The 26,538-nt window shown below is 42.0% G+C and overlaps 1 protein-coding gene and 1 long non-coding RNA gene across 2 annotated transcripts in view; one reads left to right on the top strand and one right to left on the bottom strand.

The window, feature by feature from the left end:
• LOC138738749 (uncharacterized) overlaps positions 1-22,266 on the bottom strand; it is a 29,644-nt gene extending 7,378 nt beyond the window's left edge. The window contains exons 1-2 of the long non-coding RNA XR_011341716.1: positions 22,051-22,266; positions 12,027-12,139 (exon numbers count right to left, since the gene is read on the bottom strand). This is a non-coding gene — a long non-coding RNA (uncharacterized lncRNA). The remainder of the gene's footprint in view (positions 1-12,026; positions 12,140-22,050) is intronic.
• Positions 19,460-26,538, top strand: part of prdx4 (peroxiredoxin 4) — a 49,748-nt gene continuing 42,669 nt past the window's right edge. The window contains exon 1 of the mRNA XM_069889586.1: positions 19,460-19,555. Coding sequence (XP_069745687.1) covers positions 19,553-19,555 — 3 coding nt within the window. The 5' untranslated portion in view covers positions 19,460-19,552. The remainder of the gene's footprint in view (positions 19,556-26,538) is intronic.

Here is a 26,538-nt window from a genome sequence, read left to right as displayed (position 1 = left end):
CTCTTAAATGCCCCTAATGTTTCAGCCTCCACCACCATCCCTGACAAGGCATTCCAGGCACCCACAACTTGTGGAGTAGATTTGTAGAGTAGGATATAGTTGATGTAAAAATTTATATTGAACTAACCAATATCTAACATTTATACTATCCCAACATAACTCTGACCAATTTATTTAATCAATTTTAACATTTAAATCTGTCCCCCAACATTGTCTAGACTTGTGTATTCCCTGTTTAATAGTTCCCTTCTGCAATAAAGAATACATCGCCAAAATAAATTTCTTAATAAATCTGCTATGTATCAATATTTCTACATCACCACATTTCAGTAGTAACATTGTTGGACCCAGTTTATCTCTTAAATAAGCCTATAGTTGATAGTAACTAAAAAGGGTATTATTTTGTATCCTTTTTTTAATTGATCAAATGTCATTAAACTTCTTCCTACATAGCAATCTTCTATATATCTAATTCCTTTCCAAAACCAAATATTTTAAAATTGATTATCGATTGAAAATGGAATTAGATGGTTATGCATCAAAGGCATTTTAGACTGAACAGCACTCCTCGTTCCCATTTCATCATTTACTTTATTCTAAATATTAATTAAATGCTTCAGCAAAGGTGCTTCCTTTTCCCCAGATAATAACTTCGCTCCCCATTTATATATAAAATCCTCTGATTTGCTCTCTCCTATTAATTTCTAATTTAATCCATGATGGTTTTTCTTACTCATCAAAGAAAGAAGTTAAAAATCTCAATTGAGCTGCCTTATAATAATTTTTTTTAATTTGGTAATTGTAAACCTCCTAACTCAAATTTCTAAGTCAATTTATCTGAAGAAACTCAACATCTTACTCTTCCAAAGAAAATTTTGATGTATTTACTTATTTCTTTAAAAACTTTTGTGGTATCGTTATTGGCAATATTTGAATTAAATATTGAACCCTAGGAAGTAGGGTTTTAACACAATTAAACACATTTTAACACAATTAACCCTACCCAATAATGTAATTGGCAACATCTACCAGTTATTCAAATCCTCACCAATTTTCTTAAGTAAAGGTACATAATTCAGTTTATATACATTCTCTAATTTATTATCTGCCCGTATACCTAAATATTTTATCCCGTTCACCAGCCATTTAAATTGAATAACGCTATGACATTGAGTATAATCCCTATTAGTAAAAAGCATAATTTCACTTTTATCCCAGTTTACAACCCAAAACCTTGCCAGATTCCTCCAATCTTAAATATAGTTTACATAGCGAATCAATTGGCTCTGTCAAATAAATCAAAAATATCATCAGCGAATAAATTAATTTTATATTTTTCTTGATTAACCTTAAACCCTTTAAGATCTGGATTAACTTGAATTAGTTCTGCAAGAGGTTCAATCACTAAAATAATGCAGATGATAAAAGGCCTCTTTGCCTACTAGATCTAGTCAATGGAAAAAATGTTGAAACCTGCCCATTCATAACAACTTTAGACTTAGGATTATTTATAAAGCTTTAACCCAATTTATAAACACCAGACCCAGACACATCCCAAACTTCTCAAACATTTTAAACAAAACGTCTTACTCTAATTCTATCAAATGCCTTTTATGCATCCAAAGCCACTGCCACACTTATATCTCCCCTCTTTTGTGCTGAATGTATTAAACTAAATAACCTAGTTACATTATCTGCAGATTTTATCTTTTTCACAAAGCCTGTCAGATCCATATGTATCTATTTTGATATAAACAATCAACCTATTAGCTAAAAATTTTGCAATTATCTTATAATCTACATTTAACAAAGAAATTGGTCTGTAAGACACTGGTTTTAAAGGTTCTTTATTCTTTTTTGGTATACCATTATTATTGCTGTAAATAAAGTTTCTGGGAGCATATGTGTTACCATCTCCTGTTCTAATACAACCATAAAAAGAGGAATTAATAAATCTTTAAATTCTTTATAAAATTCAGGTGGGAAACCATCCTCGCCTGGAAATTTATTACTTTGTGATGTGCACAATGCTTCCCACACTTCCCTTAATGTGAATGGGGCATCCAACTTCCTTTGCTCTTGTCAAGTTAATACCAATAACATTGTTTGACTCAAAAAAATCCTCTAATTTATTATCATCTCTCTGCAATTCAGATTTATACAACTGAGAATAAAACTGTTTAAAAACCTCATTAATTTCATGAAGCTTATAAGTAGTCACATTTGACTCTGTTTTAATTGTATTAATTGTTCTTGAAACTTGTTCTGTTTTCAGTTGCCAGGCAAGGACCTTATGAGCCCTTTTGCCTAACTCATAATATCTCTGCTTTGTTCTCATTATGGCTTTCTCTATTCTATATGTTTGTAATGTATTATAATGAAGTTTCTTATTTATAAGTCTTCGACATTTTTTCTCTGAGACCCATCTTTGTAATTCCTTTTCTAAACATGTTATCTCTTTTTCCAATTGGTCCAATTCTTTCATATAATCCTTCTTAATTTTAGAAGTATAATTTATAATTTGTCCCCTTAAATAAGCATTCATCGCATCCCATAGAATAAACTTATCATTAAACAAATTAGAATTAATCTAAAAGAAAATCTGAATTTGCCTTCTAAAAAAATCACAAAAATATGTAATCAATAAATAGATTGTTCTTTATCTACCATTTTAAGAGACTTCAATGATGGTGAATGATCAGATAGAAGTCTTACTTTATGATTAACTCTATCTTGAAGATGTGCTGACATTAAAAATAAATCTATCTTTGAATAGGAATTGTCTATTTGAATAAAAAGAATAATCTCTATCCCTTGGATGAATTCTTCTCCATATGTCTATTAAGTTTATATCTTTCATTAGTGCTAAGGTGGTCTTTCCTGATTTTGCTCTTATTACTGTTCTGGATGATCTATTTAAAACTGGATCTAGACAAAAATTAAAATCCCGACCTATTAAAATATTCTGATGTGCTTCTTGTTCAAAAAAGGCAAAAATTCTGAAATAATTTGACAATGTACAATGTATCTACCTACAGCAGTGGTTCCCAACCTTTTACTTTCCAGTCACATACCACTTTAAGTATTCCCTATGCCACAAGTGTTCTGTGATTAATAAGGGATTGCTTAAGGTGGTATGTGGGTGGAAAGAAAAAGTTTGAAAACCACTGTTTTAATCATTCCAAATTGATTCGTTATTTGCACAGTTTCATAACTCCAAAGGAAATGGGGCAATGACAATTTTTCTCAAGCAAAATATTTCAGTAATAATTGGGTCTATAGCAGTAATTCTCAACCTTCCCTTCCTACTCACATACCACCTTAAGCAATCACTTACTAATCACAGAACACTTATGGCATAGGGAATACTTAAAGTGGTATGTGAGTGGAAAGTAAAAGGTTGGGAACCACTGACCTACAGGGTCAATCACTGTATTTTGTAGCATGACTGGAAGTGTCTTCTTTATTAAAATTGCTACCGCCCTTGCCTTTGAATTAAATGAAGAAGCTGTGACATATCCCACCCAGTCTCTTCTTAATTTCTGATGTTCCATTTCAGTTAAATGAGTCTCTTGTAAGAAAGTTACATCTACATTCATTTTTTTAAAATATGTGTCAATATTCTCTTCCTCTTCACAGGTCCATCATCCCATTAACATTAAAATTAAGAAAGTTCAATAAATTACTCATTTATTTTCACTTTAGTCCAAGTCCAATGACCTTGCCCCTTCCTCTCTCTCCGTGCACCTCCTTAATTATTCCAATATTCAATGTAAACCGTATTAGGAGTCACTCTCCTCGCAATCCAGGTAGAAAAGTAAAATGAAATTTATACATAAACAAATTAATATTAAAACCAGTGAAATATTCAACAATAAAAAAGAAAAACAACAAAACAAAAAATATTTAATGTTGCTTAAATATATAACATTACCCTACCCTACCCCCCCCCCCCCACACCCCACTTCCATAAATACACACGAGTCGATAGCAGTTGATCCATAAAACTTCCAACCAGTTTTCTGTTATTGGGCATTGAGGGGCTGATCCATTCCGGATGTTTACCATCATCAATCTCTTCTATACAATAAAAAAAAAGTTTAAAAACCACTTTATGCTAGTCAGAACATTTTTAAACCTTCTCTTGGTGTCCAACTAGTAGAGTTTCAACAAATTCTTGTCTGTGAGTGTGATCTGTAAAAAACCTGTTCTGTCCTTCTTGTAAGAAAATCTTCAGCGTAGCTGGATGGCGCAGAATAAACTGATATCCTTTTGCCATAAAGCATGTTTCACAGAATGAAATGCTTTCCTTCACTTCAGCAAATCCAAACTTGTGCTGCTAAAGCCAATATTTTCTCTTTATCTTGATGTTTAGGACATTTTTTAAGTACTGATCTTGGTTTCTGATCCAAATGAGGTCACAGTCTCAGGGTTCTATGGGCTCTTTCAATTTCAATAACATTTTCACCCCATGAAGACAGTTGTGGTGGTGCTGTGGAGCATTGAACAGCCTCCATAGGGGCACGACTCACCTTGGGAAGAGCCCTCACCTCAGCTCCTCGATCCATGGAGACGGTAGGCCTTTTTTTCTTTATCTTGTTGGTCTATCTGTGTTCAAGACGGGCCAGTGATGGTTTTTCTTCTTTTAGGTGACATAGTTAAAACATTGTATAGAAGTGGTAAAGCAGTTTTTAATAGTTTTGGCTAATTGTTCTTTACTTAATTAGCACTTTTGTTTTACTAATTCTTGGGAAAGTCAGAATTCCACATCCTGACTCTACCACATCACGTGACATCCCCCATCCTGCTTTTATGTCTTATATCTGTTGCAATAGTAACTCAAATCCTGGGTGAACTGACTGGAAATGAGTGTCATATACAGGATAAATGATCAGCCATTCATTTCACATGCACTAATTGAGCAAGTGTTTCCAATCTCTTCACAGTATTGGGTAATACAGCACCAAACATCTTCATCACTGCCAACATTAGTTCCAATATTCTCTACTTACAAGATATATCCACAACTCTAACCCATGCTTTCATTTATATTGAAGAACAGTTTATTTCCAATATCTATCAGGCTCTTGAACCTCTCCTTGTTACATTAACCATAGACTGCTGCACCACCACATTAGGCCTATGTGTACGAATGTAAAACTATGGTAACTGTGAAAATTTATTTTCTATCCTTTATTTATTATCTCTTTTCAATTTAGTCCAATGAAAATGGCAATAATGATAATGAATTTATTACAGGTACACAATCCTTTATCTGGACATCTAAAATCCGGAAATCTCCAAAATCCAGCAAGTGGAGCGAGAGACGGCAGGGCGAATCGGGCGGGTGAGGGAGAGAGACCAGCAGCGCGAGTTGGCGGGTGGAGGGGGAGACCGGCAGCGCGAGTCAGGCAGGTGGGGGGGGGGGGGAGATGGCAGCGCCCCTGGAAGGGAGTGGGGGTGGATTTGGCAGCACAATTCAGGTGGGTTTAAATCTGGCTTTCTGAAATCTGTAAGAATCCAAAATTTAGAACACTCTGTCCCCCAAGGGTTCCAAATAAAGGATTGTGTACCAGAATATACATTGAACAATTGATTTGAGATGCACTGAAAACTGTAGCAGTAAAATAATCGAATTAAATTAAAAGAGAGAGCAAATACATAAGGTAGATAGATAATAGTTATTGTATACTATTGTCGTTTTTAATGAAGTATCTGTTCAGCTGCAGCAAGAAGGAAATTCAGTGCATTTTTACATTATAAAGTGTATATGACAATAAACGAGGGATTTTAATTACTTAGGTCACAAGAAAAATGTTTTACTCACAGAAGAAAATTGGCAAAATTAAATCCCAAGGGGGAAAATGTGTAGACACTTATTACACCTCGAGTTGTAATAGTCTGCAATGCATTAACTGAGAGGGCAGTCGAAGTTATTTCAATTTTAAGTTGCACAAGGGGATCAGGTTATATATTTTCAAAGGGAAAATGTGCAGGTCACTGTGCAAAGACCAGAGGTGGACTGACTTGATATTTCCCTCAGTGACAGCACAGGGTTCATCAAATGGTGGCCCCAGTGTGGTGCCATTCTACTTGCTGTATTGACATTCTATTCATGTTAAAAATGATTGGTCTCAATGGAATATGTTATCACCCCAGGTGGAAAAGAATCTCATCAACCATCTGGAATTTGTGCCACCATTGTCTGTCAGTTTCACAGACATTCATTGTCTATTTGTTTTGGATATATTTGGAAATGCCTGGAGAATGATACGTAATACTGTGCCCAAGGCAAAAAATAGACACAATATTGTTTATGAGTGGCTTGTTCCTTCCTTGTAGTAACTATAAATGTGGAATCAACACATAGAGCAACGTTCTAGAGCTTTTAAACTAAAAATAGACTTTATTCACAATAAATTATTTACAAAAGGAAACCCATTCAAAGTCTATTCCCATTTCACACTTGCATCCCAGTAAATCGGCTGTTCAGTGTCCCAGGATAGGGATGGGGGTTTGGCCTTTCATACTCGACCTCTCCTAACTGGGACACTGAACACTTTCACACTTGCCACTTTAAAGGCCGATTAGCTTTAGATTCCTGGGATCACTGGCAAGTGTGAAAGGGGCTTTCGTTTTGTATCCATACATTTCCATAACCGTACATTGTTACATTCATTTCTATTTACACAACCTCTGTTGTTTCCCCCTCTGTTGTTTGATGGGCTTCCCCTTGGTCTCAAGCCCCTCAATGCCCAATAACAGAAGGCATCTAGACTGTGGTCCTTCCCCACAGCGCCCTCGCATTGGCTGCACCAAGCCTTAGTGTGTCCCTGAGCACGTATTCCTGCAGCCTGGCATGTGTCAGTCAGCAGCATTCCCTCTCCATAACCTGAAAGATCAATAGGCTTCAGGCATAGCAAAGTGCATCTTTCACCGAGTTGATGGTCTCCCAGCTGTTCTGAATATATGTCTGTGTGCATCCCCAGGAACAGCTCTTAAATCAAAGAGTCCTCTGTTACATTGCTGTTGGTGATGAACCATGATAAGGACCCTTCCAACCTTCTCCACACAATCTCAGCAAATATGCATTCTGCAAAGAGGTGAGAAACTGCCTCCACTCCACGCAGTTATCTCAGGAACCCATGCATTGTGGGTGATTTTTCCCATTGTACAGGAAGGATCTGACTGGGAGGTCTCCTCTCACCACCAGCCAGGCCAAGTCCTGGTGTTTGTTTGTGAACAGTGGCGATAAGGCGTTCCACCAGATGACCTGGATGATCTTCTCTGAGAACCACACCATGTTTATTGAATCGTCTTCTCTCGGGGTCTGCAGGATGTTCCATGCCTGGTAGTCTGGAAAGATTTTTCCACAAAGAATTGATGGTGTGCCACAGTCCAGCTGACTGGGACATTTGACAGCAATGGGGCCTAGCCAATCCTTTACAACACTTGGGACAGGTAGAACCTCAGTATATAGCAGCATTTGATGCCCTCATACTTTGGTTACACGCATAAAGGTGGTATCAAGATGAAGACCATGTTGGGTATGCCCTTCCCCTCATTGACTGGTGACTTGTATGTGGAAACATTTCAGACGCTTTCCATCTTGGATCCCCATATGAAATGGAAGACTGCTCTGGTGACTGCCAGGGTGGAGGTGTGGGGGATGGGCCACAGCTGTGCCACATACAACAGTACTGAATGTACCTTGCACCTGGTGACCAGGTTTGTTATTGGGAGGAAGAGCTGTGCCCTCAGACCCAATTTCTGGTGGACCTTTACGATCCACTCCAACCAATTTTTGTTGCATGCCTCAGCCTCTCCAAACCAGATCCCCAACACCTTCAGGTAGTCAGATCTGAGTGTGAAGGGGATGGCTTTCACTTACTTTATCAAGACCTGCATAGTTGAGTGTGAGCCCATACGCACATAATGTGAGTACCCCAACCAAAAGCTGTGGATAAATCAAAAGATTCACAACTTGCTGAGGACAAAGTTGATGGCATTCAAGACCGGGGATTCAGATCTCTATAGGAAGACCATTTGCAACCTGCAGAAGGCTATCTCAGCAGCAAAGAGGCAATTCTTAGAGACAGAGTCAGTACTCACCAGCTACAGCAGAGATTGCAGGCCAGTCTATCTAACAAGACAAATCTGAATATCATAAATGACCATGATGCTTTTCTACCCTATAAGCTGAACACCTTTTATGCTCACTTTGAAAAGGAAAGTTCAACAATACCAAGGAGAATCACTGCAGAAGCAGACAACACTGTGATATCTTTCTCTGAGGCTAATGTCAGAACATCTTTCAAGAGGATGACCCTTTGCAAGGCGTCAGGCCCTGATGGTGTATTTGGTAGGGTACTGAAAATCTGTGCCAATCATCTAACCAGATGGAGGTTCCCACCTTCTTCAAAATGCATCAATCATACCAGTGAGCACAGTGAGCTGTCTCAATTACTATCACCCAGTCGCACTCACTCTACTGCGATCAAATGCTTTGAGAGCTTTGTCATGGCCGGAATTAACTCGTACCTAAGTAAAGATCTGGATCCACTGCAATTTGCCTACCGCCACAATTGTTCCACAGCAGATGCAATCTTACTGGCTCTCCACTCAGCTTTGGATCACCAAGACAACAGCAACACGTACATCAGGCTATTTTTCATCAACTACAGCTCAGTTTTCAATACCATCATCCCCACAAGTATTGGTCACCAAGCCTCAAAACCTAGGCCTCTGTATCTCCCTCTGCAACTTGATCTTTGTCTTCCTCTTCAGAATACCACAATCAGTACAAATTAGAAATGGATGCAAAAGAGAGTCCCTTCAAAGATGTCACTTGGCTGTAGATCCCACCACCTACTTCTGTAGCTGCTTGACCTTCTGACCATTCCAGCGATGACTTTGAGCTCCAAGTACCTTCCTCAGCCCCTGCTTCTGAACCCCTGTAGTGATTAGGAAGCTGTCAGAGCCCAAGGCCCTTTGGAAACCCTGCTTGCCATTGGCACCATCACATGGACCCATAAGCTGATCTCCAAGTTGCTAGCCCAGTATTGTACTATATAGTGTCCAGATCACTATAGAGTACTTCAATGAGATGAAGAAAGGTCACCATTGTCAAACAGGTGGTATTAGACAGCATGTTCCTTGACACAAGTCCATCGAAAGTTCTCGGCAATCATTGAACTCATCATCACGTCTCTTACACATGATCTAACTGGGACAAAAATGACCCATTGACTCCTCTGTCACATGGCAGAAAAGTGATGCGAGATCATCTTAAAATAAGTTTGCTATTTAATACCTCATACTTGTTATGAATGCAGTAAAGCCAGGCTAATGATGCAGTCTCCCTTGCCATGTAATTGATATGATTCCGTCTCCAGTGCTGGTAATACAAGTGTGAATCATCTTGTATTCTCCCTTCTCTGGAATTTTAAAACAGAAATTGAATGTCTTGATTGTTAGGATGAAATATGTGGAGGATAATTTCTCATCAATAAGGGAAGAAGTGGGAAAAGAAAAGATCTGGGGAAGATGTGAACAACAAATCAATCTCTGATTAACTAAATAAAGTGCCTTTTCATCTTGCTAGAGAAAGCTAAGGCTACTGATGGATCAACTAAAGCCTAAAGAGAGAAAGGATAACAGTCAATTATGAAGTAAAAAGAAAATATTTATCTTTGCATGACTGTCAAAAGGCTTTTGGATCAAATAAGTGATAATTGAGGACAGGTTGCAAAGGACACAGTAGGAGCAGCGGAAATATAAAATGGAAACATTGATTTTCACTTTTAATGATTTCCTTCAACTATTGGAATGTAGCTAACAATATTAAGTTACATGAAAATGTTATTTTAGTTAGGAAGCTGAAAATAAATCATTAAAGAAAATCCATCTGAGCATCCACAGGCACTTAGAATGCTCCTGGTGTGAGTCCAACTCGTATATTTAATGCACTCTGGGACAGAAGGAACGATTGAAAGGGAATTAATGTAACCTGATCTTTAAGCACTGAAGACCAAACTTAAGAATCATAGGCCCAAATGCTTGACAAAAATAACAGAAAAGGTGGCATTCTACAACTCAATGAACTGAGAACGAAAGCCATCCTATCATGGCTTCAGAAGGAAGGACTCCTGCTGAATCACTTTGATTGGTTATTTTTGAAACAATCACCAAGATGGTGGATTAAGGAACTTTGTCAATTTTGGTTTTAGAAAATAAACTGAGAAATTGCATTACAGTTTGCTTTAAGTAATGTGCAAATCCAGAGCCAAAAACAACCTGCTGGAGGACCTCAATGTTTGACCAGCATCTGTAGGAAAAAAAGAATGGTTAACATTTCCGGTTGGAATGCTTCATGAAGACCTTTTGTTTTGGTTCCTGATTTCAGCATCAGGAGTCTCTTGTATTGCAATGCAAATCCAGGAGGTTTCTCTCCAAGATTAAAGCTTCCAGTGTTCATGCTGCTACTGAACTGCTAAGAAGATGTTAGCAGGAAGCTGGATCTAGGTTTGCAGACCTGTCAACACTGTCCTAGATTCCCTAGATACATTTCTTTAGAGGGTTTTGATAATGTTTTGTGGGGTTTTTTTTGCAGACAGCAGCCAGTTTTGCACTAGACATTGTATAAGGACGCACAACCTATTATGTCAGCAGTATGACCTTGTTTGAGCTTACAAAAATTAACTGGAACAACCTGTTCTTGTTTTCCTGGAGCCTCTCACTCTTCACCTGCTGTTAACAGACCCTTCCCAGTCCTTTGATCCCACACATCCCCATCTTTGGTATGAATTAGCAGCAATTACATCAATGGAAAAAGCAGGTGGTAAAATTATTATAAAACTAATTATTAGGCAAGAAGGTTAACAGGATACTTTAAAATAAATGATCTGGGCCCTTGTAAAAACAAAAATAGATGTATTTACATTTTTATATAGATTCCTGTTGTTAATTATTACTTGAGTACCTTAAACTACATAAATAAAGGTCATTTATGCATCTTATATCAGAAGCAATATAACTTTATTCACAAACTTGCGGGTCACTATCACTGTCTGGTGTGAAGGTGCCAATGCACAGGACAGGAACAAGCTACAGAGAGTTGTGATCATTGATCGCAAGGGGTGATTTGGCTGATCTGGCTGACTAGGCAGATATCATCATTCCCTCACAGCTCTGTGTGTGTCCATCCCGAAGCTCAGTGCTCGGTCGCAGAGGATGGCCCCCTCGAAGAGGATCGCTCCGCCATCCCGCTGAGCGAGTTTTCAGCGTCAGATTGTTCTCCCCGCAGATACCCTAATGCCCCTGCTAAGACTTGTTCTGATGACGACCCTGCTCACCCTAAACCTATGCCCTCTAGTTTTAGACTTCTCTACAATAGGGCAAAAAAAGTCTAAGACCATTTACTCTTCATGATTTTATAAACCTTTATGTCATCAGTCAGCCTCCTTAGCCCCAGGGAAAAATATCCCAGCCTCTTCTTGTAACTTAAGCCCTCCAGTCCTGGTAACATTTACATTTAATTTTTTAAATTTAAATTTAGACATACAGCACCATAACAGGCCCTTTCGGCCCACAAGCCCATGCTGCCCAATTACACCCAATTAGTCTACAATCCCATATGTTTTGAAGGCTGGGAGGAAGCCGAAGCACCAGGAGAAACCCATGCAAACAAGCTGGATTTGAACCACAGTTGCTGACGCTGTAACAGTGTTGCACTAACCGTACCACCCTTTGTGTGGATCTCTCCTGCACCCTTTCAGGCTTAATGACATCCTTCTTATAGGTGGGTGACCAGAACTGCACACAGTACTCCAAGTGGGATCTCACCAACATCTTGTATAGTTGTAACATGATTTCCCAACTATTGTATTCATTGCCCCGACTGATGAAGGTAAATGTGCCAAACATTTTGTTCACCACTGTGTCAAATCGTATAACCATTTTCAGGGAACTATGTATTTGTTTCCTAAGATCTGTCCTGCAATACCCTCTCGGGCCTTACCACTTACCAAATGTAACATCTGGGCCTGTTAACCCCTATGTTGCAGGAGCTCAATTTTCAGTCTTGCTTCCTGTGTAAAAGTCTGGCCCATGGACTGTCATCAACATGTTGCCATTGTTCCTAATAGAGAGAAAATCTGTTTCAAGGTAAGGAAACAATGTCTTTAGCACTGCATTGATCCTGTTCCTAAGTCACATGAGGAGAGCTGGTCCTTGACTGGATCATGTTTTACTCCAGACATTGCTAAGGTCTTGGGGAAGCTACAGAAGGTGAAATCTCCTGGACTTGAACTGAGTGCTTCCAGTTAGATAGAGTACATGCGGAGTGCTACCTAGTCCACAGAATTATAAGGTCAGCTAGTGCCAATTAGCCAGTCAATATACATTGCCCTGTATAGAGTCTTGCACTTCATAGATTTGACATCACATTATGGGCGGCACAGCAGCCATTTCAGCCTCGTAACTCAAGAGACCCCAATTTGATCCTGACCTCAGGTGCTGTCCATGTGGTATTTGCACATTGTCCCTGTGACTACGTAAGTTTCCCCATGGTGTCCTGGTTACCTCCACCTCCCAATATTGCAATGTAGGTCATTGCCAGGAGAATGGCATGGAGGGGTAAATGATGGAGAAGTGAGAGAAAAATGAGGGTAAGTGTAGACCATAGGCCATTTCCAAATTGTGCGACTACATTGCCTGCTTCTTCTCAGGCACTCCTTTGGGATGGAGGATGACTTGATTTCACTCTGGAGTTCAAAATAAACTGCTGGAGGACCTCAGCAGGCCAAGCAGCGGAACCCACTGAGTTCCTCCAGATTGCTCCAGATTTCACCATCTGCAGCCTCTTGCTTTCATTCGGATCCTCATGGTTGATGAGGCCCATGTGGAATCTACAAACTGTGTCACAGCAGGGTAAGGAAGTGCCTGTGGGCCAAGCAGGTGGGGATTTTGTGAGGTGGTGCACTCCTTCCACCATTTTCACGGGGACACTGTGTGCTCCTGATGCAAGGGCTTCCAAGGATCACAATGCCTTTTGGTATACTCCTCAACTTCAAGAGGGCTTGGGACCAGGGATTCCCAGGAGTCAATTTTGCAAGATTGAAATCTTGAATCTTTCCCCTTTATCTATTGGGCATTCTCTTCCCCTGGCAAACCTTGGAATAGAATGTCTATTTTAGGGAAACACAACATCTGGAGATGCTGGTAACTTGAGCAAACAATGAGAAGCTGGAGGGACTCAGTGCATCAGGCAACATCCATGGAAAGAAATGGTCAGTCAATGTTTTGGCTCAGGATCCTTATGGAGTCTATTTCAGGAGCCTAGAGCAGACACATGAAAGATGTTGCGACCCCATCAAAATTGACTGAGTGTAACTAGGGCCTTTTTACTGGTAGTGTTGGCCTGGGATAGGGATTGGGTCTCCTTCCACCACTGAAGGAACCACTTGAGGAGAACTAGCTATGACTTTCTGTGAGGCAGAGTGCAACAGGAGGCCCTTGTAGTCACCACAAGCAAATTTATCTCCTTCGTCAAAAGACAGTAGTGAAAATATACCTCCAAGGACCCCATGAACATCCATCCCTTCCCACATTCAGCAATGAAATGGTAGATTCAAATCAGCTCCTCCCTTCCAAGTCTTCCAACTTAAGTTACGATACCACCTGCCCCTAAGGTATTTGTTTCAGTTGGCACTTGGCTTTCCTGACTTCTTGGTCAGTGATGGAGGTGAATCTGGACTTAATGGGCCACCTGAGGATGGAGTCAATGGTGGGATCAGTGTTTCTTCCTGAGGGTGTTCACTGCCTCTCTTGGCCCTGATGTCCACCTCCATTATTGTGTCCCAGTGGGGTATGCCCATGAATGTTTTGGAGTGAGAGCCCACAACTATGAGCCTTCATCACTCTTCTCCACACCATCTGTTTAGTCTTGGGTTTAGATTATATCAGTAACCACACTTACAAACCACTGTATTAACTTTAAAGATATTTAGAGCACCCTAATATGAAAAATACTTCTTCTTTACATCTTCACCCTTAATTTTTCAGGAGATAAATATTTTCCATTCTGCTCAATCCAAGCAAATGGATTCAACACTCAGCGCTATCAACATTGTTTCCACATTGGCTTGAATTCAAGATTCCCTGTACCTCACTAAATTGTAGGCAGATGTTTTGGGAGCCTATAAACTGTTGGGTTTTATCAATTTATATGCAGCTTTATCCAGCTAATTGCTATACTTTCCCAGAATATGGACAGAATAGTTTACTTGCACAGTCACAGATCTATAATAAGACCTGCAGCTCTTAACATGCAAGTGCTAAACTGTGAACTTCTTACAGAGACCAAGCCCGGGTTATTTTCTGGAGGCTTTACGACATGCAGCTGGTAGTTCAGAGACCCAGGTTCAATCCTGACCTTGGTTATTCTCTGTGTGGATTTTCCCTGTGACCAGATGAGACTATCCCAGGTGCTCCAGTTTTCTGCCTCATCCCAAAGATATTCGGCTTAGCAGGTTAATTGGCCGCTGTGAATTGCTCCAAGAATGTAAGTGGGTGATACAGTCTGGGGGGAGTTGATGGGAACATGGGGATTAGTGCACTAGTGGTGGACTAATACACTAATGAGCAGAAGGCTCTGTGTTCATTCTTTATGACTGTAACCTGCATTCCTGGGCATCTCTCACAACCTGTGAGCAGCCAAAAGGCATCACTGCTAGTTGCTTTTGCCATTTGTGAGAAAAATGGCAGCCAAATTGCTCCCTGATGGGGGCAAATTGCCCCCCCTCTAATGCTTCAAAGGCACTGGATAAATAATAGGATAATTAGCATATTATTTTGTGGTGATGTTGATCAGGTGAGAAATATTTGCTGGATCACCAATCAGATTTCCTCTGCTCTTTAGGACAATCATGCCATGGAAAATTTTATTGAGAGGTTATTCAGGGCCTATTTTTAACATCTCATCTGAAAGAGCACCCCTGCAACACTGCAGTATTCCTCCAGTAGTGCAGCCGTGAGGTCAGCATGCCAGCAGAAAGCCACAGGTCAGCAGTGAATGTTTATGAGAATTTTACTATTAAGATTTAAGATTCCTTTATTGACATGTATGTAAAATCACAAATGTTCTTTTCCTTGACTTGCCCCATAAAGACATACAGAGATCTGTCACCTTTGTTGACACCCATGGCAGGTTTTGACGAATTTTTCCGTCTTTATCACAACCTGGCCACCATACTTTACTCCTGAGGTTTTGCTTGGTACCAACGATACCTAGGTGTCCTTCATGAGCTAATGATACGATCTTCGGTCTCAACCTCTGTGGTATCACCAATCTACAACCCCTCAACACACTGCCCGATGCAACAAAGTTCGTCTCTAATGGGAACATATGCCTTGTGAGTGCACTTGTCCCATTGTCCACTTTGGATACATTCTCTAACTTCCATGAGTTCTGGGTCATGTTCGGACTCTCTCTCGACTTCCCTCGTTGTCACAGCTCCCGGTGTTGACTGGATAGCTACGAAGTGTACAAAGCTCTCTGCTTCTGTCCCCAGTTCTGACGTGGATTGTGGGCATCCATCTTTCAACAATCCGGACAGCGGATCAGCAGTGTTTGCTTTCCCAGCAATGTGGCTACTCTGTACTTGTACAGTTGGAGTCTGAGCACCCATCGTTCTATCCTGGCACACAGTTTGGACCTGGTGGCGTAGATCACCTCCAATGGTTTATGGTCCGTGATGAGTTCAAATTCAATGCCATAAAAATATGCATGGAATCTCTCGCAGGCCCATACAAGTCCAAGTGCTTCTTTCTCTGTCTGAGAATATCTCCTTTCAATGTCTGTCAAAGATCTGCTGGCATAGGCAATGATTCTTGGTCCCTCATCATGCGTCTGGACCAACACAGCACCTAAACCAACAGGGCTAGCATCCGCTATGACTTTGGTTGGTGCATCCGGATCTTAATACCCAAGAGTATCGGCATTTGTCAGACTTTGTTTCAGAGCTGTGAATGCTTCCTTCTGCTCAGGGCCAAAATGGAATGGTACACCTTTCCTGGTTAGTTTCCTCAGTGGTTCTGCCAGTGTAGCAAAGTTAGGGATGAACTTTGCGCAATTATTGACCAATCCCAAGAAACTCCTCATCTCCATTGCATTCTGGGGTTCACGTGCATCAGCAACAGCTTTCACCTTGGCATCAGCTGGGTTCAGTCCTTCCCGTGTAAGTCAGTGTCCCATGAAGTCCATCTCTGAGACACCGAACTGGCACTTGTCTCCATTCACAGTAAGGCCTGCCCCCTGTAGTCTGGATAGCACAAGCCTCAACCGTCTGTCATGCTTTTCCTGTGTAGCCGCATGGACTATGATGTCATCAGAAATGTTGGCGACTCCAGGAATGCCTTGAATCACTCGATGGATTTCGTACTGGTAGATCTCAGGAGCTGCATTGATGCCGAACGATAGCCTCTTGTACCGGTACAATCCACAGTGAGTCACAAATGTTGTCACATCCCTGGATTTTGGGTCCAGCTCTAGTTGATGATAGCCCCATTTTAAATCGATTTTTGAGAACACCTGACTGGTTGTTAACTCCTGGAGTACTTCTTCTACTGTTGGTATGGGGTGTCGTTCTCGAATTATAGCTTCATTGGCCATCCTCATATCAACACATAGTCTCATGTCACCATTTGGTTTGGGCATGATCACTACTGGGCTGACCAATTGCGCTGAATGTTCTACAGGTTCAATAATGTCTTGCTCAATCAACTCTTTGATTTTGGCCTCGACTTTCCCACGAAGTCCAAATGGGGTTCTGCGCACTGGTTGCGCCTTGGGTTTTTACCGTTTTGTCCACTGCTAGCTTTAGTTGTCGACCTTTCAGCTTTCCTACTCCCTGGAAAACTGCGGGGAATTCTTGCTTCTTATCCTCATGACTAAACTGAATTAACACGAGCTCCAATATGAAGTATTGCCAGATCTTGCACCGTGCGTCTACTCAGCAATGGTTCTCCCCTCTCGTCTATGACAACAAACTCTGCTTCGGTGTGCTTGTCACCAGCTTCAACAGTCGCAGTGAAACATCCAATGGTCTGCAATGGCTTAGTTGCTGTGTATGGATACAGTTTCTTTGAACACTTCTTTGACGTACAAATGATCTTTTTTTTCAATTTCTCCCATAAGTGTCGGTCAATTACATTACTGTCACTGCCTGAGTCTACAATGATCGGAACTGTCACACCACCAATTATCACTGGGATTTTCTCATGATGGTCATCATTCAATGTAAACTGATAGTATTTCTGCCCATCCTGGTTGTCGTCATCATCGTCACTTTCTGGGTCACCTTCTATATGGCAAATAGTGCCTTGCTTTCTCTGTCCATAATTGCCTTTCTTTCCAGGAGACTTTCCTTTCCCCCAAGCTTTGCCCTTAGAAGCTGTACTCTTCCCATTCTGGTTTGCATTTGGCTTGCTTTTGCACTTCTTTGCAAAGTGGTCTTTACCTCCACACTTTCAACAAACTTTGCCTTTTGCTGGACAGCATGGGTCTTTTCCAAAATGACCTCTGTCTCCACATCTGTAACACTCCAAGTCACGTGTCGGCATATTTCTTGGCTGGCTATGGCTATACGAGAGCCTATTTACTTGTTAACCAACTTTGTCTTTACTGGGCTGGCTTGAGTTGTCTTTCAGTTTCATGGTATGAAATTGCCCCTCAACAGCCTCTAGTGCAGCAGCAATTGCTAAAGCATTGGTAAGTTTCAACTCACCCCCTTTTTCCAGCAGTCGCCTTCTGAGTTTGTCTGATCTGCAGTGCTGCACGACTTGATCCAATAACTGGTTGTCCAAATCAGCTGCTACATAATTGCATCCAACAGCCAGTTGTCACAATCTCGTCATGTACTGGGCGACCATTTTCCCATCTTCCTGTTTTGTTTTGCGAAACAAATGGCGTTGAAATGTGGTATTCGGTGTTACCACATCGTGTGCATTCACTGCATCTACAGCTTTCTGGTATTCCTCCTTCCTTCCAGTATTCGAAAGCATCTTAAAAGTTCCCCGAACTGCAGGTCCTGCGGAGAAGAGAAGTAACGCCCTCCGCTGCGCTTTCTGCTCCGCCGTACTCCCGTCGAGAAATAGGCCATGACTGTCAGTGTAAGCTTCGAATTCTTCAAGCCACGCCTTCCACTTCACGCTCACAGTGCTTGCATCGCCCGTCGGGTCAAAATGAGGAACACTGCGAAGTGCTAGAAATTCAGCTCCAGTGACTGCCATGATAAAACGTTCCAGCTCAAAGCCACGGATTCAAAATCCAAAATATCCCATCCTCGTGGCCAATGTCACATTTGTGGCTCGAAATGTGAAATTGATAGCACCATCAATACATGATTTACCCATTGAACATCGGCATGTATTTATTCCTCTGCTTCCATTATTCCACCATTCCACGCCTGCATACATCGCGTGCATGCCCTCTGGCCTCCAGTCAGGTTAAGAGCTCAACCTCTATCTGCATACATCTCATGCGTATTCATTATCATGACACTATCAAGATAAGAAAGAGAGTCAAAAGTGAATCCCCTCAGGAACATTGAGTGCCAGCTCCTCCAATGCACCAGCCCTTGCACTCCAGTAACCTCCAGAGCCCCACGGCCTCCTGTCCAATCCAGCAGTGAACCTGAGTTTGTCACAGCCTTCTCAGCCCCTGGTTCCAAATCCCTGAAATGATCCAGAAGATGTCATTGTCTAAGGCCTTTCAGGAGCCCTACTAGCCATCAACACTTCACACTGAAAGAGTGAGATCCTGAGATAATCCCAGCTCATCTTATTCACAGACACTTGATTGCAGGAATGATTGACATAGCCTTGTGCTTGTTGCAAAGTTGCAGTAAGTATGACTAACATGGATTTACTTGACAAGATGAAAAGATTGTTGGAATTCCAGTTGACACCTTCTCAACCGAATGTAATCTATACGTGGTGATGTCATTACTTGAAAACTATTGCTGCAAAGATGGGATTCTGATGGTGGAAAAAAAACATTCTAATCGAACACTCAGAAGTGGATGAGACTGAAAGAAATGTTTTTAATAACTACATAACCACTTCAATTCTTTTAAAATATTATCACAAGGAGAAACACCAAGACTGCAAATGCTTGGATCCCAAGCAAACAATGAGTTAGTGGAGGAACTCAGTGAGTCAAGTAGCATCTGTGGGTAGAAGTGGTCAGTCAGTATTTCAGGTTGGGACTGACCCAACATGAAACGTAGACTGACCGTTTCTATCCATGGTTGCTACCTCATCTGTTGAGTCCCACTGGCAGCTGCAGACACACTGGGGCCGACATGTATGATGTCAGAGATGTCTAACTGTCTGCTCACAAAACAATCTCAATCACTGCATTTTTGAGATATGTGACAATGAATTTGAACAAGTTAAACATTTCATCTCAAAGACACCAAATCCTAGAGTTGATGCCCTTCAGTATTACACAGGAATATCAACATGGATTCACCTGGGGTCAAGAGTGAGAATGGTACCTATAAACTCAGCCTAATGTATTCAGTGGGCTAGAGTGAAAGAAGCTGGACTTTGACTAGCAGAGTCAGGGGATGTGCAGTGTGAGGATACATTAGCAATATTATCATGAGCGAGAGGCTCCAGAGTGCAAAATGGCTTCAACATCTCCTTCCTAAACTTGCAGGGCTCCTTTGGAAGACACTGATTTCTGACAATTTGCCACAACATACAAGTGGGGGACGGGGGGTGGGGGGGGGGGGTACAAGTATATTTAATGCAGCAAGATAGTAAGATCCTGATTGTTGGTAGAAACAGTAAATAGCTAACAGGAATTAAATCAATGCTTGAAAGGGGGATTTGTTCATGGCGATGAGAAAGGTCAGAGTAGAACTACTCAAATACTTCTTTCAGGGAGACACAAGAGACTGCAGATGCTGGAATCTGGAACAAACAAAAACAAGCTGATAGGGGAATTCTGGAGGTCAGGTGGCTTCTATGGAGACAGAGGGATGGTTGACATTTCCAAACCAAGTCTCAGGACCAAGAGTGCAGTGGGAAGGTAGATGGTATGAAAAGGTGAAAAGGAGAGATGATTCAAGGGTTGGTCATTAAAAGATAGAACCAGTTAAGGTGGGGGATGATGGGCAGATGGAGCCAGGTGGGGGAGATGAAACGATGAGCAAGGAGTATTAAGGTAGAGGCTGGTGAGTGATAGATGCAAACAGTTAAGGGAAAATAAATCATGGAAAATGGAGGCAAGGAGAGAAGGGTAGGTGGAGAAAGACGGTGCCAGGTGGTAAGTGAAACCAGATATGGGGAGGGATTTAGGGGCAGATGGGGGAGGGGGTAGGAAAGGTATAAAAGAAGCAAGAAACTCGGGTGGATATGGTGTATGGGGGATAATGAATCTAAGTAACTGGAGGAAGGTAAACAGAGAGGGAAAGAGCCTATATGAACTCAAAGAAATGGGAAAGGGATACAAGGAACGAGGGTTAAATGAAATTGGAAAACTCAATGTTTATACCATTGGGTTGTCGACTCCCCAAATGAGGCAGCTTACAAATCCAGTAGGCCGAATAGCAGCAATAGCAGGCTCTGTAATTTAGACTGTGTATTGAATTTCCATTCAGACGCTGTAGTTATATTCTGTTTCCACTGATGTTTGTTCCAAATGTTGAGACTAATGACTCTCCAACAAATTGACTGAATTGATCCCTGGCATCTGGCAATCCAGGAAGTCACTGATACGCTTGTAAACAAGTTGTGATCTGGACATAATGGGAACTGCAAACTGGTTGTTGTGTACACATGGAAGTATGATGAGGAATATAAACTGGAAATGGTAGCACACAGCAAGGTGTCGTCAATCCCATCTCATGTGAGAGGAGGAACAGAAAACTGGCAACATGCCTGAATCTTGAGCAAACCATGAGCTGCTGAAGGCACTCAGTGGATAGGAAGCATCCATGGGTAGAAATGGTCAGTCAACATTTTGGATCAGGACCCTTTATCGGGACCCTTTATCAGGACTAAAGTGGGAAGGGTGATATCATGTATATCTAGGGGGAAGGGACTAAAAGGTGATAGAGTATTGGTCAGAAAGTAGAAGTGTTGAGTCAGGTCAAGAGAGACCACTGGGAGGGGTGAGGAAGGTGGGAGAGAAAAGTAAGAACAGGAATAAGTAACGAAGAGATGGGAGCAGTAGAACCCGGTAAAGTTAGAAAATCGATATTCATACAAGCTTCTGTTCTGTTTCATTTTGTTATTAAATGAAGCACAGTGGAGATCAACCTAAAGAGGCCTGGTGCTGACCACTTGGTGTTGTTCTGAGAGTTTATTCTCATACAGTGTGATGTACAGATACACTAGTATTCTGACTTGCTGCTGTCAAGCAGGTATGTAAGTTTTAAGATTCAAGCTTCCTTGATTGTCATGTGGATGAATAGCTATAATTAGTTTACTTCTGTTTGTCCCATAAAGTCACACAAAGAAGCAACACTAGCCCAGTGCCCCCTCCAAAAAGAGAAAGAGAAGCAAAAAAATGGCGCCCTTAGAGACACTGAGAGTCCGCGAATCCCTCCATCACCTCTGATAATGCTGCTTCCTGCATCCCCATAACCTCTGTAGCCACACAGCTTCCTGTCCGGTCCAGTGGTGAACCCAAGTATCCAAGTCGCACTCCTTGGCCTCTGGTTCCCAACTGAATGGACCAATTACTGTTTATAATACATGATTCATTGTACACAACACATAACCATTCTTGACCAATGGACATTATTGCAGCATGAGATTATAGTCTTTTGACAGTAAAATAAGGCACGTTGCAAACAATCATTTCTTCTCAGAGCCCCAGGCAGCGCAGCTGCAAGTTATCAGTCAGAGCTGCCAGAGCATGAGGTTTTCCCACACAACTGAACATGTGTCACTAATGTAAATCACACGATGGAAGTGGAAGGCATTGCATCCTTTCAATGCCAACATGATTCAGGATAATGAAAATTGGCTTCTTACACCCATTGTTCTTCCTTCAGATCTGGGAAAGCAGCAAAGTGGTTCTGGCCATATCACGCTGTGCAGAAAATAGTGCATTAATATTTGAACTTGCTGATGCACAGTGCTCTGACTGCTGACCCCACCAAAGCAACTCTAGCTTGCCAAACACATCCTCTTTAGCAACTGTGTCGCGGTGTGAAACGAAGAACGAGAAAATGCTCAGTCGTAGTTGAGTCAAAGTTCAGTGAAAGTTTTACTCAAACAGTCACGCGCAGCTTTTTAAAAACCTTGTGCGTTCCAAATCGCATTATGATGTCATGACATCACTCGGAACCTCCCTAACTGGTTCGATTAAGCCTCCGGTGAGCCGCTATGTGGCCTCCCACACACCCTCCCCCCCCCCCAGAACTGGCGATAGGAGGCTAAACCTCTGGTGTCATTACTGTCCACCGCTCTTAGATGGTTGGCCTTGTCTTCACATCAGGGTTCGTGGCAAGGGCCAATCAAGGTTGAAATGAGCAGGTTTTAGTCAGTCAATTGAAAATGTTTCTGGATGTCCCCCAATGTCCAGTACACAAGTTGTATGATTGTTTCGTAGCACTCTGAAGTGGTTCTCATTCAGCCTCTGAAAGGGGGGGCCCGTGTGCACCTCTACGCACAAACACAAACTCACAGTCCCAAATTCCTTTAGGATGAAGGGTGTAATTGTTCCATGCCTTGATGTGGGAACTGGGACCAATTTTCCTAGCTGCTACCGCAGTCTGCCTAAGACTTCAGTCGGTGGCATCTCCCGTCCGTGTGCTGCGGGCATGAACTCATCAGGTACAATGAACAATAAACCAACTTGGCCGATGAGGAGTTGAGATCCTCCTTGAGTGCTGGCTGTTCTTATTTCCAGGGGGATCCAGGGCAGTTTGACTGCCCAATCAGGTCAGTACAGTGCAGCTGAGATATGTCTATGGAGGCTCATTCAACTACGGGTGGTAGGCTGTCTTGGTGTATTCCCAGCAGACACATCAAAACGTCCCAGAGGGCAGAGGGCTTCTGTCGCATGAATTGGTCGATGAGTTCATAATATGAACCGCCTCTGGCCACCTAGTGAATCTGTCAATGACCATTAACAAGAACTTAGACCTTTGCGATACCAGAAGCGGGCCAACAGTATTGATATGCATATGGTCTTATTCGGTGTGGTGAAAAGTCTGAAGCTTTTACAGATTGGCAGTCCAGGCACGTCTTTGTGACCTGCTTTTTGAGTCCATGCCATACAAACTTGTTGGCTATCAGGCGGACTGTTGCTTGAATGGAGGGGTGGGAAAGTACGTGAATGGCATCAAAAATGCAATGTCTCCATGCAGCAGGGACGATAGGGCAAGGAAACATTGCACAGGAGTGGAACCTTGCAGCCCAAAGGCTACGTCCTCGAGTTGCAGGCTTGTGACAGCAGTTCTATAAGCTGGGAGTTTGCCATCCTGGAGCTGAGCTTTGGTGAGCACCATGTAGTCTACACCCAGAGAGAGAGCACATATTCAGTGAACGAAGGAGTTAGACAGGGCATCAGGCACCACATTAATCTTATTGGAGATATATTTAATCCTGGTTGAAAACTCGGATACGTAACTCGGATAGCAGGTGTCGCTGGTGAGCTGACCAAAGGCGAATGTTAGTGGTTTGTGGTCATTAAAAACCATGAAGACCCTGCCTTCCAAAAAATAGTAGAATTGTCTGACCTTTAGGTAAAGCGCCAGCAGTTCCCTATCAAATGTGCTGTATTTTGTTTCTGGAGGGTGGATGTGCCTACTAAAATATACTGTTCAAAGACCCTGCCTACTGCCACGTCAGACACATCTATTGTCAAGGCAGTTGGTGCATCCATTTATGGATGGACCAGCAATGTTGCCTTCGCTAGGTGTCTTTGGTCTGCTGGAATGCTACCGTCGTCTCCTTTGTCCATTTGAGTTCTTTGGCATCGTTGGACATGAGGTCAAAGAGAGGTTTCATAATGTGAGCTGCAGAGGGTAGAAATGAATGATAGAAATTGACCATCCCCACAAATTAGGTCTCGTGAATTTGAGGATGGCTTCCACCTTGCAAGCCAATGGAATGACACCCCGCTACTGATCTGATGTCTGAAGAACTTGACAGAGGACTGCCCAAATTTGCACTTGGCAGGGTTCACAGTTAGCCCAAACTCCTGTAGGCGGTGGCAGAGTAAATGCATCAGTATAGATGCTCTTTGTGGGAGTGGCTGGCGACAAGCATGTCATCTAAGTATGCGAAAAGGAAGTCCATGCCATGCCCCACTGCATTCATCAGTTGCTAGAATGTTTGTGTAGTGTTTTTGAGCCCAAAAGCCATTCTCATAAATTTGAAGAGGCTGAACCAGGTCAATTTTAGAAAATATCCTGCCTCCCAGTATATGGGGCATGGGGTAGTGGTCTGCAAAGGTAGCATTGTTAAGACACCTGTAATTCCCCACAAGGTCTCCAGCCTCCCATGGCTTTGGGCGCTATAGGTAGCGGGGAAGCCCATGGGCTGTCAGACCTGCATATGATTCTAAGTTCCTTCATTTTGTGGAAATCTTGTTTTGCAAGCCACAAGTTGTCGGGCTTGGGCGTGTAGAGGAGGTCCCCTTGGAAGAGGATGTGGTGTGCGATGCCATGTTTGGGTGTGGCAGTGGAAAACTGAGGAGTGACAATGTCTGGAAACTCCACAAGAAGTTTGGCGAATTTGTTGTTCGAGTACTCAACGGCGTCTAGGTGTGGGGTAAGTAGTTTGGCTTTTCCAAGGCAGAAAGTCTGGAATGTTGTGGTATTCATCAACTGATGCCCTTTTAAGTCCACTGTCAGTGAGTGGGCTCTGAGGAAGTCAGCAACTAGCAACGGCCAGGACACAGCAACAAGAATGAACTTTCATGTGAATTTATTGTCACTGAATTTCAGGGGTATAGTCCATGTGCTTTACGAACACATCAAACTGTTATTCACCGCAGTGAGCGCTGGACCTGTGCTCCTGTTTTGGGTGTCAAAGTCTGAAGGAGGAAGGACATTAACCTCCGTACCCGTGTCAACTAGAAATTTGCACTGGGAGAGTTCGTCCCAGACATAGAGTAGGCTGTTATGGTGGCCAGCCGTCATAGCCATTAGCGAAGATTGGCCATGGCATTTTCCCGTGAAAGTGCAGGGGGGGTCGGCAGTGGCAAGCACCAGAACCCCAGTGTTAATGGTAAAAACACTCCGTGGTTGCCTGAACATCTTTTGGTTATTCTTTCCATCAGTGACCTCCCTTAAGAATATAAAGGCTTAGAGCAAATCTTTAAACTTTACATGTGAAGCAGTGTATAGATGCTCTGAAATCGAACAAGGAACAGTTTGGCTGTTTTGGCAGACTAGTTCAGGCTTTCCCTCAGTTATTTATCTGCCTCACTAGTACAGCTGGCATAGTAGTTGCTGGGGTTCAATTTTGACCTCAGGCACTTTGTATGTGGAGTTTACACATTCTCCCTCTGACCAAGTGAGTTTTCTCCAGGTGCTCCAGTTTCCTTCCAAATTCCAAAGACAGTGGGCTAATTGGCTGCTCTAAATTGTTCCTAGTGTGTTGGCAAATGTGAGAATCTGAGAGAACTTGATGATAATGTTGGGGGAGAATGGGATTAATGTTGGATTAGTGTAAATCAGAGGTTCTCAATCTTTCTCTTTCCACTCGCATTCCACTTTAAGTATCCCCTATGCCATAGGTGCTCTGTGATTAGTAAGGGATTGCTTAAGGCGGTATGTGAATGGGAAGGGAAGGTTGAGAATCACTGCTCTAGACCCAATTGTTACTGAAATATTTTGCGTGAGAAAAATTGTTATTGGCCTATTTCCTTTGGAGTTATGAAACCATGCACATAACAAGTCAATTAGGTACGATTAAAGCCGTGGTTTTCAAACTTTTTCTTTTCACCCACATATCATCTTAAGTAATCCCTTTACTAATCACAGAGCATCTATGGCATAGGGAATACTTAAAGTGGTATGTGAGTGGAAAGAAAAAGGTTGAGAACTACCGGTGTAAAGGGATGGTTGATGGTCAAGATTCAAGATTAATTTACTGACATGTAATAAATACACAAACTTTGACAACTTTTGCTTGCAGTAAAGGCACACAGAGAGGTGCCTCAACCTAGCCAAGTGCCCTCAACAGTAAAAGAATGAGAAACCAAAAGAATCCCCTCATAGACCCTGAGTGTCTGTGAATTAGCCTCCTGCAACCTCTGCAACCACGTGACACTCTGTCTGTTCCAGTGGAAATCCTAAGCTCCAAGTTTCAAAGCTCCAATACAATCAGGAAACTGTCAGTTCCGAAGGCCCTTCTTGTCATAAGTATTGTGAGCATGCTCAGTGGGCCAAAGGACCTGCTTCTGTTATATTTCTCAAAATAATTGTTGATATTTCATAAAATTCATGCACTCATCCATACCTTTGGTTTTTCATATCATGCCACTCTCATTTTTACTCTTCCAAC

The sequence above is a fragment of the Narcine bancroftii genome, chromosome 7, assembly GCF_036971445.1.
Source record: "Narcine bancroftii isolate sNarBan1 chromosome 7, sNarBan1.hap1, whole genome shotgun sequence".
In the NCBI taxonomy this organism is placed as follows: domain Eukaryota; kingdom Metazoa; phylum Chordata; class Chondrichthyes; order Torpediniformes; family Narcinidae; genus Narcine; species Narcine bancroftii.
This window is presented reverse-complemented; position numbering and strand designations above follow the sequence as displayed.